This window comes from Eublepharis macularius, chromosome 5 (genome assembly GCF_028583425.1).
Source record: "Eublepharis macularius isolate TG4126 chromosome 5, MPM_Emac_v1.0, whole genome shotgun sequence".
NCBI lineage: Eukaryota > Metazoa > Chordata > Lepidosauria > Squamata > Eublepharidae > Eublepharis > Eublepharis macularius.
This window is the reverse complement of record NC_072794.1, coordinates 60,259,576-60,275,590: the sequence shown is the minus strand read 5'-3', so window position 1 is coordinate 60,275,590 and position 16,015 is coordinate 60,259,576. Positions and strand designations below refer to the sequence as shown.

The 16,015-nt window shown below is 40.1% G+C and overlaps 1 protein-coding gene across 1 annotated transcript; it reads right to left on the bottom strand.

The window, feature by feature from the left end:
• Positions 1-1,476: 1,476 nt before the first annotated feature.
• LOC129330822 (vitellogenin-2-like) lies at positions 1,477-15,930 on the bottom strand. Its single transcript, XM_054981031.1, has 13 exons — positions 15,601-15,930; positions 14,351-14,395; positions 11,791-11,904; positions 10,648-10,860; positions 10,397-10,539; positions 9,694-9,832; positions 7,960-8,095; positions 7,256-7,442; positions 5,689-5,783; positions 4,660-4,751; positions 3,210-3,366; positions 2,878-3,039; positions 1,477-1,812 (listed from the first exon to the last, which is right to left on the bottom strand). The coding sequence occupies exons 4-13, from the start codon at positions 10,825-10,827 to the stop codon at positions 1,694-1,696; spliced, it is 1,410 nt and encodes a 469-aa protein (XP_054837006.1). The 5' UTR covers positions 10,828-10,860; positions 11,791-11,904; positions 14,351-14,395; positions 15,601-15,930; the 3' UTR covers positions 1,477-1,693.
• Between the last annotated feature and the right edge of the window lie 85 nt (positions 15,931-16,015).

The window sequence follows — 16,015 nt, the reverse complement described above, 5'->3', positions numbered from 1 at the left end:
TTGAGGGGTTCCAAAGTGACCTTCCCAATGTCCAATACCCACCAAATTTGCAGGGGACATAGTACTCACTATCCTCTGAAGACCCCCCAAATTTCAGAGAGATTGCACCCTGCAAAAGGCATAATTCATGGGTCCCTCCCTTTCCTGTCATTTTTTCACAGTGGAAAAAACTGGACTATCTGCTGGAAGCTACTTTGAGGGGTTACAAGCCAGAAGGAAAGCCAGGAGTTCAGACAAGAGTTCAGACAGTCCATGCCTATGTTGCCAGGGGAATTGATTAAAAGGCGCCAGACTGGCTTTACAAATGGCTGACGAACGCCACGAAGAGGGCTTGGAACGAACACATTTGCCTGGAACACATTTGCCTCACAAACAGCTTGCTCGCGAACAGCAGATTGGTTTGTTCATGGCTTTTTTTTGTTCGTATTGCTGTTCGTGCCCATCTCTACTTAGAATAGAGAAAATGGCCACCCCTGGATTAGAGCCGTACTCTCAGTGGCTCTAGAACCACATGCTAGTATTTAGACAACAGATCTCACAATGACTTTCAGCATGGCTCTCAATATATCTGCTGCTTTCTGGACTAATTTTAATCCATTGTGTGTTTTAAGTATCCAGACATACTTTGAAGCATTCGCAGTTCATTTTTGTACTTCTCAAATGGATAGTGCTGGTGATCAAATATTGCTTTCTCATTAAAACTGGTAGTAACATCTGTTTCACATGATCCCCTGCATAGCTTTTGGGAGGTGGGTCAAAAGGGATCTGCTCTTTCCATTAGATCCAATCCATATTTTATTGTTTGTTTTGACATCTTCAAGCAAATCAAGAACAGGTCTGAGGACAGGTGTGAGGAGGGGAGGGGGAGCTGGCATCAATATTGATTTTCTTAGATACTGTAGAGACATGGGACAACTGGCACTGCCAAACCATTTTACAGGAGAATTTATCTGTTTACAAATTGCCTCGTGCAGTAGCAACATGCGATCTTATCCCTCCTTTCCTTGCATACCTTTTCAAGCGCCAAAATAGTTGTGGTGTGGCTATTTCAGTATGTGAACAGGCATGGGGGCGGAGAACACGTTTGCATGATGCCATTTTTAATGGCAGTTTTTAAAGGCGAAATTCTCTTTTAAAATGATGTTGGGTTGTCCTGTGCCTGCCTGTAACCTATAATTTGGCCCTTAAAGGCAAGAGGTATAAAGGAAGGAAAAAACTTACACATTTGCCTTGATGGAGGTTAGATAACTTTGTGTAGGTTGGTTTATTCCCACTGAGTTAGCTCCTATGTAATTTTATTATTTCTTTTCTGTTGCAGAGATTACTCATAAGAAGATACAGTCTTTCGTGCCACATTACCTGATAAGGTTTGCAAGTTCCAATCACACACACACATACACACACACTAGTTCACTTTTATGCATACATAATGAAATTAAAAGGCCATCAATGTATTTTTTTCTTTTTGAATGCCAGTGTTTATTAGAAAATCACATGTTTCATTCATAGTTAACCTTGTTTCCACAAGGATGTGGTTTGACTTTTTTTTACAATGTCAATTTTTTTTCAGGAAGATTTAGTAAGACTTGTAAAATACTTAAATTAACATTTGTGTAATTTCCTGTAATAGATATCCTGACTGCACAGTAAACACAACACTATATTATAGGTTTCTAATTTGCTAGCCAGAAAATCATGCAGCACATTGTTGATCCTTACAAGAGCATCCAGTGTGCGCATCAACCATATACACTAAGTCTTCACTCTTCATGGCAAATCTTGCTTCTGTATCAAGTAAGTCTGTTGCAGAACCTGAAGACAAAGAAATGAAGTTAAAAGAATGGAATAACCCGAAAAATAAAAGTGCTTTTTATACGTTTATCTAAAACATACTGCACAGGGCAATTTCACTTAAAATCAGTAGGTCACACATCCAATTCAAGCTGGAACCCTAAACATATTCAATGGGACTTCTTAGTAAGTGTACATAGAATTGGGCTACCAGTGTGTTTAAAAACTGACATTAACACACCCATGGACATAGGGTAGCTGCTTAAGGGGGTGATGCACTGCTGCATTGTGGTTAAAAACAGGAAAATTAGGTTTGTAGTTCCTTAGGAGAAGGTATATGATTGCTTTGTGGTTCTGGATGCAGAGTGGGTTTTTTTTTCTTTGCTAAAGTAATAGACATCCCTAGGTTTCCAGTTGATTTGGGAAATCCATTGATTGCTGCCTAATCTGCCTGCCGCACAGAGCCAATCCTGCTCCTAGCAGTAAAACAAACAAACTTAAAAAACCCCAGTAGATATGACCCATTGGGATTAAGTATAAATTTGGGATTGCTATAAACTTGGTAACACAAAAAGACACTGCCGTGCACTATTAGCATGACACCTATGAACATACTTTGCAAGTAAATCTTCATAATGGTTGTGTAGCTTTCAGTTGACTAGTATAAGTAATACCACAGTCATCCTACTAAACCCATTTTACCAAATCGTTAATGAATATGTTGCATACATGCATACATGCTTCTTCATTCTGATCAATGTTACAAATCTTCAGACTTGGAAAGTGGAAAGAAATCATTTAATATGGTCATATATGGTGGAAAGTTCAGGATAAATAAAACATTTATTTTTCAGGGAAGTTGGTTGGTACTCAAACATGCTAATGATGTAATAAGATCAGGTTCTCAGAGTTTCTTCCACCGCCTCTCTACCTGGAAAAGCTCTAAAAAAATGGAGACTTAGCAAATCATTGGCACAGGAAAAAACTTCCTTAATTCTCCACTCAAATGTAAGGCTCTCTTCATGCCCCATGTTAAAGAATATTAGGATAAATTATTGTAGGTAACCCAAAGAAGATATTACGTACCAACTGGCAGACAATGCACACCAACAGGAATGGAAGTAGTTGAAGTTGCTAAGCACTTTTCCTGACACTGCAATACATTGTCAACTGTGGAACAAACTGATTCTTGACCCAGGTGCTGGATTGTATTTTCAAGTTTCACTAATGAGTGCTGCAGTTTACAGGCTGCAACAAGACAAACAGAAATCTTTTAACACCCATTTAAAGCCTGGTGGTTCTCACTGTCTACAATACAATATGAATTGAGGTTCATCCCTGTCACTGATAAAACAACAGTCTTGCTGCTGGTTCTTAGCAGGGAAATAGACTCAAAACAGTGATCAGAATCTGCTTACCTCCGTCACAAGATCCCTCAGCGTGCACCCATGACAAAGCAAAGCTCAGATCATTTTTAGCTATGTATCCACTTGGTGTTCGGAGTTCCTGTTCACCATCAAATCGCCCACATAGCCCTTGTATACGTCCTAACATTGTGATGGGGTTAGCTTCAATCTTCATGAAAACAAAAACAAAACTAATTGGTGTTCCGCTTACAGTTAACAATGGAAAATGACTTATAGGACTATGGGCTCATTGCGCCAAAAAAAGGGTAGACAACTTAAGCAAGGATCTTGACTGGAACTAAGTGGGCTGCCCTGTGATGGTATCTGGCTCCATTAGGGTACACATAATTAAGGGGGGGTCAGAATGCCACCTCTTAGCTTTTCTCTGAGCTGAAAGGTGACATTCTGATCCCAACCACACACACACAAAACCTCACCCTGCATTGCAAAGGTTTGCACAGAAAAATCAACATGTTTGCAATTTGCTAGGAGAAATTTCCTCACTGCATCCCAGGTGCTTGCAAGACCCTGGAATCCCATGGAGAAACTGCCTGCATTTGTGGAATGCCACTGAGGGTCTCACCACACAAGACAAAATACACTCAAATTACATGGGTAATTCAAGTGTATTTTGTAATTCGAGTGTATTTGAGTGTAATTCAAGTGTATTTTCTCTTGAGTGGTTTGACCCTAAGAGGTGACATTCTGCAGGGTATATCTGGAATTCAGCAGGAAGCTGGCGGGGGCGGGGGGTGTTGAGCACTACCTCTTGTTGTTCTGATTGCCCCTGAAACTCCTCTCTGGATCCCAATGGCAAAGAATTGACAGGGAGTCTACAATCTGATCCCTCCCCCCTACTCGGGAAGCCTCTTGCCAGATATCAGCAAAGTTTTCCTGAGAGATTTCTTTGGTGGGCGAGTGACGGAAATTGATCCCTTCCACATCCACAGAAGCCTCTCGCCCAATCTCAGTCGGGACACAGCAAGAGGCTTCCTGGAAGGGGGAGCAAGGGAGGGAAGGAGGGATCAGAACATCCCAAACCAGCTGGGAGCCATGCTTTGATTCCTCCCCACTGCTCCTCTAGGGCCAAGCTGCACATGAATCTGTTCACTTGCTGCGCACTCGGTGCCAAACCAAACACTGCAGGCCTCAATCAAAGTGAGAGTTTTTTTCATCTACAAGGAACAGTTCGGGGGTTTCTAAAGACAGACCCTTGAAAGTAGATGCTACTCAATATTGACTGAAATTTTACAGCAATATTCTTCTGCCTAGCAAGAATAGTATCTGAATATGAGATAAGCTCTGTTGATTTTAATGTGTAAAGGATTGGCGTGAATTTTCCCGTCATTTATCACTATCAGCTAGAGCTGGTAATTTATTCTGAGAAGCAAGCACAAATTGGCTTTCTAATTTGCAAATCATTGTGCAATCTCGAAAACATTCATTATAGAGAAAGAATTACCGTTACATTATCTCCGTCATAGTAACAAAGTAATTGACCATAAGCACTGAGTACAAGTTGATCATTTTTCTTTGAGATGGTAATGGAAGAATCTGTAAAATAAACAAACGTCAAAACGATAATCTAATTGAAAACAGAAGGGAACAGACATACTAAATTAATCTGATGTTCCTTGGATTAAGTCATTGTTCCTGTTGTATTGAAAATGCCTGTGTATAAAGCCTCCAAGATTTCTTTTTTAGTATATTTATGAGTGAAGAAGCATCAATAACTTGTTCAGATTTGAGAAACCATTTTAGGTACCATATGCGAGCCCTCAACTGGCAGATGACAAAACATGTAGGATGATTTCTGAAATGCAAGCACCCTTCTATGCTGATGCTGAGGTGTTTGGGTTTTTTAAAAAAATCTCCCAGCAATTCTGCTCAGACTTTGGCACATACTGTTCAATCTATGACTGCTTTCTCACAGGGATTTCCCCCCCCATGTGGACAGCAGGATACCCCCACTGTTTCTGGGAGGGTCTGCATGACGGGCCTGCTAGGGTTTTATTCTTTGAACCAGATAAAGGAGAAACATGTTTGGATCCAGCTCAAGGGAGGGAGTCTGGATGGCTGCAGGCAGTGTCCATGTGGATGCTTGACCTGTAGTTAGTACAACGTGGGAAGCAGAGCTGAGTTTGGCCTTCATTGCAGAGCTAAGCTCTGCAAACTCTCCCCTTTAGTCTTTTTAGCTTTGTTTTGTTTCACAGCTGAGCTGTGGTGCAGTTTTGTTCTGTGGCTTAGCTTGGAAGGGGGAAAGGAGCCATTGTCAGGCTGCAAGAGGGCCTAGCATGACTGTCATAATACCAGCCCTGCTGGGCCAACGTAACAAAGGGAAATGGCAGGGGGGATCTGTAGCAAGTGGCACAGGGTTGGGGGGGCATGCTGACATCATTCCTGCCTGCTCCCATACTGCGGCTTCCACAGCATGGGGCGTCTTTTCCTCCTTCCATGTGGAAGCAGACTCTGTGCTATGTCCTTTACATACCACTTCTGGGTTGGAGTGGAAGAACTGACAACTCCACATGAACATGATCAATTTGTACTTCATATTCTCCATTGACACGTTGGAAAGTAATTTCCCTGGTAAAGAGAAAGGAAAAAGTGGAATTAATCTGCCGCGATCAGAAATTATAATTTCTGGATAAGTATTCTATATGTTCTGCTATAATAGTTGAAGATGACTATTATTATCTTATCTCTGCTTGTTGTAAGTCAAAACATGGTTGGTTCCAATAGTTTCCTGTTGTTAAGTAAGGAATCTTCCAATGGAGGTAGCGTTCAGTGCATTCCTAATCCTCCTGGGTTCAGTTAAAACTTGGATCCTAAGCCTTGCTTCTGCAGTATTATGGTGACATTTCTGCAGTGCCGAAGGTGTTCCTCTAGCACTGGGAGTGTCCGCTTCTGCAAGGTCAACATTTTCAATGAGCTGAAAAGAACCAAGCACCAAAGGACAGCAGCAGAGGACACTTCACAACAAATGAAGAAGGGCAAAAGCAAGGCTCAGGATCCAAGCCTAAGGCTGCATTTGCTGTTCTGTGCTGCTACAGATTATTTAGTTAGACCCAAGAATGGCAACTCAAGTTAAATCACTCCCTGTCACAGTCCAATAATTTGTTTAAATCTTGAAAAATAAGTTCCGGAAAGCCTAAGAAATGTTTTGATTATATCAAGAAATGCCCTACGATGAAAAAACGTGCAAAGATCAAAGGTAGTACAAATGTATCCTAATATATGGCTTGAACCGACTGAATGTGCATGAGACAAGATAATGCTGTTACTGCTCAAATCTCAGTCAGTATGCTTAATTTGCACTGCCTTTCTTATCTGGAATTCTGTTGATATATTTGAAAGTAATTTTAAAGTAATTTCAAATATACATGACAGCCAGTGGGAAGTAACAGTTAGAGTGTTGCACGTGGGGCTCAAAGCCTCACACTGTCATGAAAGCATGCTGGGTGACCTTGGGGCGGTGACACTTCCAGCCTAGCCTACCTCATAGGGTTGTTGCGAGAAAACCCTATGGCTAATTTCACAATTAGAGAACTAGATTTCACAGACAGAAGATACTGAACTACAGAGCGTATAACACATCCTGTAAGCTATACAATATAAAGGGGAGGAAAAGGATTCCTAACAATTTCACAGGCATTTAAAATCAAAACTTTATTACCTCTATAGAAATTGCCTTCCTACAGAAATCTGTTTTAATATACCCCTTGTCCCACTTTTTAAAAAAAATTTAATTGATAAGATACATAATGATACTTTTTACAAATTTTAAATTTTCGAATTTTAAACAAAACACACAAAACAACTTACAACTATTTACAGTATTGCTATTCATGTCTACTTTCTGTAGTCATGCTATGCACTGTAATATTAATAAATTGTTGTTCCCTAGTCCCACTTCTAACTGTCCTCCTGATCAATTCTGTTTTACATATTCTCAAAATGTTAGATGTATAGGAACCTTGCTTACAGCTTCTAGGTTAAGAGGCCGACATTTTTCTTCTCTCACTATCACTGACCTCAGAGGATTGTACTCTACTTACATGAAAGGAGTTTTAAATGTGAAAGTTTTTGTGATATCATTGCTGGATTCCTGCGTCAACCTCAAAGAGAACTGTTTAGGCTGCCTAATGTCCTCAGCCAAGATCAGGGGACAGTTTGGAACCTGTAAGGTTTGGATTTCAGCTCCAGAAAAGGTTGTAAGATTATTACGATGTACTGTGCAAACACCTAAAGACAGGGAAAGAAATATGAGTGTGTGCATTTGTAAAAGAGTTTCACAGTTTGATTCTAACTAATGATCAGCATATTTATTTTAAGGGAAGATAATTTAATATTCATTGTCTCATAGAAAAGTGTGAACGTCTTGTAGTCAATTTTTGTACAAAGATCATTTTCTGGTAATTTTAACATTTTCCATTCATTTTTCCAGAACCAATAAAGCTAATTGGTGGATTTTATGTCTGGCAGTAAACTAGACTTTAAAATGTGTTTCTGAAATAAGACTTAACATTTTAGTACCATAGTACCGTAAGATTTCAAGGCTTTGGAAATTATTATTCCAGCTAAGAAAAATAAACACCCTAAAACTGGATATTAACGCATAAAATGTTTTTCTTACATTCATAGTAGCATGACATTGTGAAAAACACAACTAAGTTCAATGAAATACATGTCATACATACATACATACATACATACAGAGAATACCTTTTTAAAAGGCTAAATCCTAAGGAAAACAACTGACCTGTCATATTATTAAGGAGCAATGATCGAACATCTAAAAAGGATTTTAAAGGATAGCTTTGTTGTTGTGTGGCTGGGTCAACTTCACCTTCAGGCAATGAAAATGGCAACCGGGCATCTGAAATAGTGAGGCTTTTCTATAAAGAAATATGAAGACATTAAAAATTAAGAACAGCCAACATTCTTTTGGCACTATTTTTCTGTTTGCATGTCAGACAGAGATAAAGATGTAACTCAAACCAAACTCATATTTTGTATAAGCACTGTCTAACCTATCTTAGGTAAATTTATTGTATAGGGCCATTGGCCTTTACAAAACAAAACATATATACAAATTACAACCATAAAATTTAAAAAAGAATTCTAAAATACCAAACAACATTAAAATTATTCAAAACACAAGCAAGACCTGGATTTACTGCTCAGACTGATGAGATGCTTTCTTAGAAATAGCACTTGCTCTTATTTTTCTAGCGGCCAAGGCAAGAAGTGCCACTTTGTAGGATACAGAGGCATCTACATCAGATAACATGTAGACTAATTTATCAGGGTCAGAGAAGGAGTGTATGTTGTTTAGGGGCTTGGTCAGGAATTTCTTTCTGGATTCTGTATACAAAGGACAAGCCAGAACATAGTGAAGAAGGTCCTCTACTGCTCTACTACATAAACAAATGCATCGCTCCTTTGGTTTTTTGGAGTACCGGCCTAAAAGTAATTCAGTTCGCATTGTTTGGAATCTCAAGGACGTAAATGTCATTCTAAGGTTGTGCACATTACTGTCAACCAGATAAGAAGCTCTAAATTTATACCATGGGGAGACCTTTGTCTGGGCAACCGACACATTGTCAATTAATTTGTCACCTTTACAAACCCACTCCCTGAGGGCTAAAGCAGATCATCTGGGACAGTGTAGCAGGAGATAATGTTATTGAGAAATTCTGACCTTTTTTTGATCTTGTTTTGCAGCAGCTGGTAACTGAGTTTGCTAAATGAATCATCTATAATTTGTTTCCCACCCCCCCATGATTTTGATATAGTCAAGTGAACGCAGGACCTGACTGGGGGAAGGCCAAGTTCTTTCCATAACAGGGCTACTGGAGTTCATTTTGGCAGTGCCAGAATCCATCTCAAAAGGAGGTTTTGAATTGTTTCCATACTGGCTAGTTTCTGCTCTTTCCAACCCCAAATTCCAATTCCATACAATAATGGGGATATGACCTTGCTGACAAAAAGTTTCACGACCAGGTCTATAAGAAAACCACTCCTGGCATAATAAAACCTTATTATTGCTCCATTGTCTTGAGGGCTGAAGATTTTACAGAAGCTAAATGGGCATTCCAGTTCAAGTTTTCACTGTAAATTTGGCCCAGATACTTATAGGTCTTGCACTGCTCAATCTGAATTCCATGGAGACTCCAAAGGAACTTTTTAACTAACCTCATTATGCAGTTTTCCACTTCATCTTTGACAAGTTTGTACTATTGGTCAACTAAGTAACACTGGCCAAGTTGCACTGTATTCTATGTCAGAAGCTAGCAACAAAATATCTTAAAATAAACACCCTTGGAACAAACTGATACATTAATGCACAGCAGCATTTGCATGCACAGCTCCATTTTTTGGAAGTGCAAACAGAGGGGCACAAAAAAAAAAGGCAATGAAACAAAACCGTGATAGTCATTTGAATGTGTACTTTCAAATCTGTCTCTACGGAAGTAATACCAAAACAACTTACGGTTGGTGTTCTGACAAATATATCATAAACCCCTGGAGAAAGCGCAATCACAATCAATTTGACTTGGTGAGGAGGGTTCCTCTGCTCTTTCTGTGAGATGCCAAGCATGAAAGCCATTCCAGGTAACAGGCAAGAAATTCTAGAAAAAATGCAGAAAGCTGGCCGTAGTCACTGAATAGTAAAGACATACTGCAGGAATTTAAATGAACTGCTATCTCCTATTAGTTCTTAAGCTCGAGGTAAAATAATTTGGTTTTGCCTCCAGCCTGCCAATCTGTAGGGGCAGGAAAGGATAGAGTGTTTTGTAATGTTTTACATATAATTAAATTTGAGTATTTTATTTCTGCTTGCTAATGTGGGATGAGGAAAGAAAGGAGGCTGGATGGGTGAATGGAATGCCCTCTGATTGGATGGTAGCTGTACCCAAGTGAACTGCAGGTTTTTGGTCTCTGCTGAGATAAAATATTCATTCTGGGTAAAGCAGGCAAACTTTGTGAAGCAATTATATTAACATCTCATTTACACATTCTAGGCCTTTAAAGCGAACTACAGAACTCAGGCAAAACTAAGACTGAACATAGTGCTTCCAGTCATAGGTGTGAAAAGATCAAGTACGATCTTTTATGTTTTTACTTACGTACACTACCACCACTTGCAGAGCAGCTACATCTGCAATAAATAATTTAAACATGCATTTACTCACTGATCTACAATCTTCTTTATGATTTTAGGTGCTCTGGAATAGTCAACCTTTGCTTGAATAGCTGGATGATCCGCAACAAAGCCAGTCTCAATTTCTGCAGAAATCTTGATTTTCTGGCTGTTCTGAAGAAATTTCAGAGACGCCTAAGGGACAGAGCAGGGAATTAAAAAGTTTTAAGTATATCCGTGGTTTGTTAATGTCCTTTTGGCCTGAATGCTCTCTGACAGCATATAGAATTTGATGAGACTCACCACTGCTTTGTGAGGGCTCAGAAGTGCAGCTTCCATGAAGAATATTGGTTTGCTTGGTTCTGTGATGTTTGACATAAGTACTTTTATCTTGGGCCTAGAAGAGTCCATGTCTTTATACACCATAAGCATGATGCCACTTGGTTTCTTGTTTGAATAGATGACACGGTAAACAATAATCATTGTTGGGTCTTCATGCTCTTCCCATGAAATGGCCTACAATTAACAAGGAAAAATTATTTTAGCTTGTGACGCACAAACTGGTGAGTCACCTCACCTTAAACTGAAACTGGTTTCAGTTTAAAAATAGGTCCATGTAGCTGTAAAAACTTTTAATTAAAGGGACTTTCCAATGAAAGCTTGCCTTTTTTCAGACTTAAAAAGGCCATTTTTTTCAATGCTTAACATACCATTTCTAATAGTCAAGAGACTCAACCAACAGCTTAGAAGAGGCTAATAGTTAATTAAAGTGAATAAATAGATAAAAGTTTAAAAACAAAGGAAATCTGGCATGGATGTGTCTTCTTTCAAGGGGAGCAATATGCTAAGTGAAAAAGTATCAGTTTCTAAATTCATGAGGTTGGATCCAGTGATCCACTGGTAGAAGGCACTGTTGGTCATGAATCCTTCCTGCTTAATCCTCTCTGAAGCAGTAATTTCTGTCCCGGGAAAGCTGATTCTTAAAATGCAGGACCCACGTGGAGTAATAGCTCTGTGAATCAGTGGGCTGTAGTGATGAGTGGGAAGAACAAAATATAATCTTTCCTGACTCTTTCAACAGCAGAGCTCCGCTGATGGAAGAGAAAAGAGGTAACAATTTTACCCTCTTTCTCTTCCTCACTTCCCCACCAGTACACCATATTGGCTCTCACATAAATCTCTGTGCTCACTTGGGTCATCATAGGAAGCCCTTCTCCATATTCCTGTGCCACCCCAGGTCAGAATAATGAATAAGAGCTTTCTTGGGGCAACAACCATTATAGAGAATATTCTCACTAGGTAGTTTTCTTGAAACTTTTAGAAAGGCAATTAATCAAATATGATTAATGAATGCTAGTACTATTTCCTGTTTATTCTAACTACAGCACATCTGCAAAATCCCATTAATACTGGCATTTGACAAACTGAACCTATTTTGAGACTCACCTCTGAATCGCTGTTAGAACTAGAACTGGAGGGAGAGGCGCCGCTGCTGCCACTCCTATCACTACTGCTGCCTGATTTCTGAGAACCGCCAACTTTTTCATGCTGTTTTTGGGACTGCAAAAATGAAAAAAAAATAGTGCATCCTCAGGATTTATAGAACTACAAAAAACGATGCGAGCAGTCTCTTAAATACTATGAACAAGGTAGTTTTCTCTGCAGCCTGTGGTATTTATTATTTTAGAAAGCTTTTTCCTACACATTTTTCTACACTTAACTCAATGCAGCATTTCAAGGGTTCTCTTCCACATGTTCTGCCTGTGAAGCATTCAGAAGAAAACCAAAGAGGTAAGGGGCCAAAAGCGGCAAAAATCTCCCAAGGAGAAAAAAGGCACAGACAGACATTAATCTGCTTAAGTCTATTCTAAACTAATAATGATATTATATTTGCCCATTTCGTTTAATTTTGCCCAAGGAAGACTTTTCAAAGAAACAGGAAATCCTTTCTGTTCATGAAGTACTGTGAAGAAAGCAGTTTCCTTCTGATTAACTCAGACTGTAATCACCTGTATTTAGGTTCAAATTCATAACAACAAATATGTGGAAATATTAGCCTTTTCCAGTTTACTTTTAGTTAAAATTTTAATTCATATCCAAGAACACTCATTACAGTAGAATCTTTTAATAATTTCCTGAAAATTTGGTAAAAATTTTTTTGATATTGGAAGACACTGAAAATGGAAGATATCACTGACATTTCATACCAACTGAGTTGTACTGGATCTTAAAAACAGAGATATTTAATAGCGCACCTCAGCACTTTTATTACAAATATCTGTTTGAATCTGTTTTAATTTCCTCTGAAATTACATTCAGATTTTATTAGGTTCTTTATTTTTGTCATTTATTCTTGAAAAAGGAATAGTCACTGATTCACAGTGTACATTGTTAAAAAATATACATGCTTGTAAAAATCTTCAGCCCCCTAAATTATGCCTAGTCTCTTTATACCATTTTAAGTATAATCACCCCTCCGTGCACCATCACATTTTTTTCTGCCAGTAGAAGGAAGCAGGTCGAGTGATTTCACCTTATTCTTCCCACTTAGACCCTTTTCGCACTTACGGTTTAAACCGCCATTTATGAGCATTCGCCCCGATCGCAGTGGCTTCGGCATTGCACCTGTTCATTTCACACTGTCCACTGCAATTTCGATTTGGTGTCTGTGCTTCATTTCAAAACCTCGGTGCAATTTTGGGCTTTTGGGGCCTTGCAATTCACGTCACACTTTTTTTAAAAAAATTGAGCATGCGTAGTAACGTTTCAATGTTGGAACCCTTCCCCCCTTTTTGCTGATTGGGCTGTCCCCTGCCCACCGGAGAGGCAATTGGTGGCAGAGTTCTGGGGGAAAACATTTACCACTCTCATTTTTTTAAATCAAGCCAGGAAAGGGTTAAAATGCTGCCAATTAATCTCCTCCCAGGAAGCAGAGGCTTGTTTCCAAAGGGCTGTGCAAAATGCTTGGGTTTTTTCCTCCTCTTTGGCAAAGTCTGAAACATGCCTGGGAGGGAGGGAAAAGCAGCCATTTAATCCTTTCCTGGCTTTTAAAGCCAGGAAGAAAGTGCAGGAACATTACAACGTTGCAACCCATTCTTGTCTTTAAAAAAAAAAAGAATGTGTGTGCATGCCCTAAGGGAGGAAGGAGAAAGCAGCTATTTAACACTTTCCTTGATTTTAAAGCTAGCAGGGAATTAGCAGCAAGCTTAGGAATCATTCCTGGCTTTTGAAAAAAAACAAACAGCATGCATACCGGGAGGAAGGAAACCAACGAAGAAGCAGCCTTATGACCCTCAGCTTGCTTTACTAAAAAAATGGTGGACAAGGAGTTCAGAGAGCTGAGGAGGGTGGGAGTGGTTAATTCTGCACAAACCAATCAGCTCCCAGGGAAAAGGAGGGGGGGGGAGAGAAGCAAAAAGGAGGCAAAAGTGTTCACATTAGCAAAATGCGGGCCAGCTGCCAGTCGGCAGCGAACTTAAAAAAACATCGGGGTATGTCCGCAGGGGGAAAAATCGGGGATACAGCGGACAAAAAGCGGGACTGCATCCCATGACTGCTTTTAAGTGTGAAAACCTTGCAAACATGGGATGTGGAACAGGTACAAATGCGCTCTAAAAACCGAGTGCGAAATGTACCTTAGTATATCTCCTTGTGCCTTGTGACTTTTTGTCCACACAGATCCCTGACTCCCAGCTTAGTCTTTTGGGGGCTCTTAGTGGGTGCTGGGAGGAAGGAAAAGGTAGGGAAAGATCCATCTCTATGAATGCCATGCACATCATTTGTAGGACCTAGCCTTTTAAAATGTGCTTAAGTTCTTTTATCACCGATTTACTGTAAGTAAATTGACTGAAATTCACTCCCTTTTATAATATTGACATGGAGGAAGAAACATTTTCAAGTGCTATCATTAACGTTGTTTTCACTGTTGACAATTTGGGGGGGGGGAGTTGTTCCATCTACACAGTCTTCTATTCTAGCACCTAACAAACTGGTTGAAGCATCTTACCTGCTGATAATCCACTGTTCTGAAGAAATGGATTCGTTCATTTCCCTTAGAAAACAAGAAAAGCAGAAACTTTAAGAACCTTTTAGAGGAAACAAAATGGCTATATGCAATGGCATTCAGTGGCCAAACTAAAACATAAGGGGACAAATAGACACCATGATAAATGAATGATACTAACTGGGAAATAACATGAACAGAAGCACTGATGCTCCTGAATGTTGATCTCTTGAAAGTACTCAGAGAATTTTGGAATTAAGAGGTAACAGCTAAACTTTTTTGTTAGATGATTGGCTAGAAAAAGTAGTTGTCTTATCTATGCCTAAAATAAAACATTTTCCATCAAGGTTTTCCAGTCAACATGTTGGAAAGTGGAGAATAAAGAACAGACTTCAGACATTCTGTTTCAAAGGAACAAAAAATCCATTGTAGCCTTCCATGGTTATTGATTAGTGGCACTAGGGACTCTTTCTGGAAGACAATATATTAGGAGGCAAGTGTACTGATTCGGGACATCCTACATTCAGCACATTTCAGATCACAAGGGAGCCTTCTGATTCAAATAACAGATCAGAGGATTTGTGATCTCAGCATTGGTGTTCACATTCACAGAAGAAGAAATATGGTGGGATTGTTGTACAAATTCCCATGGAATCTTGTATTTATTTGTGTGTCTATGCTGCTGCCTCCAACTATCCTGATTTCATGCTACATAGTACAGCCAGAATCTACTATGTAGACTCAACCTTAATCCAGACCAGTTCCATTGACTTCCCATGCTGGAATAACTGAGATAAGAACTGCAGCCTGGCACCCCAATCCTAACATGCAAGCACATCCTTTGTGGCTGAAAAGACCCTGCTTTACAGTACAGTGTAATAGTACATCATCTTGTTGCACATGTGCACCAGCACAGCAAGTTTTGTTTTAAGGCATTAAATCTACAGAAGGGTCTTTCACACTGCAAGTGCCATGATCCAGGCTTATCTGGCCAGTGGATGGAGTGGCTCCCAAGAAGATCAGCTGATAGATCGCTCTAGATTCCAAAAAACCCATGTTATACATTGTTACCTGAAAGGAACACAGCTATACATTCTTGCAAAGCTCTCATCCTGTCCTGCTCCAAGTGAGGAGATACGCTTTTCACCTCAATCAGCTGGAACTGGTTTGCTGACTTTTGGGAGTGAATTGCTTTCCCTGCTCCCCATCCCAAACAATATCAATTGTACTAATGACAATGTTAGCACTGTTACCCAGCTAGTGGACTTCTGGCCCTTCTTAGTGCTGCCACTTTCACTGCTGCTGCTGCTGCGCTCACTGCTGCGACGGTGGTCACTGCTGCTGCTCTGGTCACTGCTGCTCTCATCACGGCTCCTCCTGGAAGAACTGTCCCTGTCTTTGCCCTTGCCCCGGGAAGAGTGTTTTGATGTATGGTGATCTTCAGGGTTCTTCTTGCTGCTGCTGCTGCTGCTACTGCTGCCACGTTTGCTGCTGCTGCTGCTGCTACTGCTGCCACGTTTGCTGCTGCTGCTGCTGCTACTGCTGCCACGTTTACTGCTGCTGCTGCTGCTGCTACTGCTGCTGCTGCTGCTGCTACTGCTGCTACTGCCGCTGCTACTGCTGCTGCTGCTGCTGCTACTGCTGCCACGTTTGCTGCTGCTGCTGCTA

Excerpts from the sequence above, each read along its gene's own strand:
- LOC129330822 (XM_054981031.1), bottom strand. The coding sequence starts at position 10,827 with ATGATTATTGTTTACCGTGTCATCTATTCAAACAAGAAACCAAGTGGC. Across the intron at positions 3,367-4,659 it reads ATGACGGAGATAATGTAACG|ATTGAAGCTAACCCCATCAC; the intron begins GTAATTCTTTCT and ends GTTTTCATGAAG. Across the intron at positions 3,040-3,209 it reads TGAGGGATCTTGTGACGGAG|CCTGTAAACTGCAGCACTCA; the intron begins GTAAGCAGATTC and ends GTCTTGTTGCAG.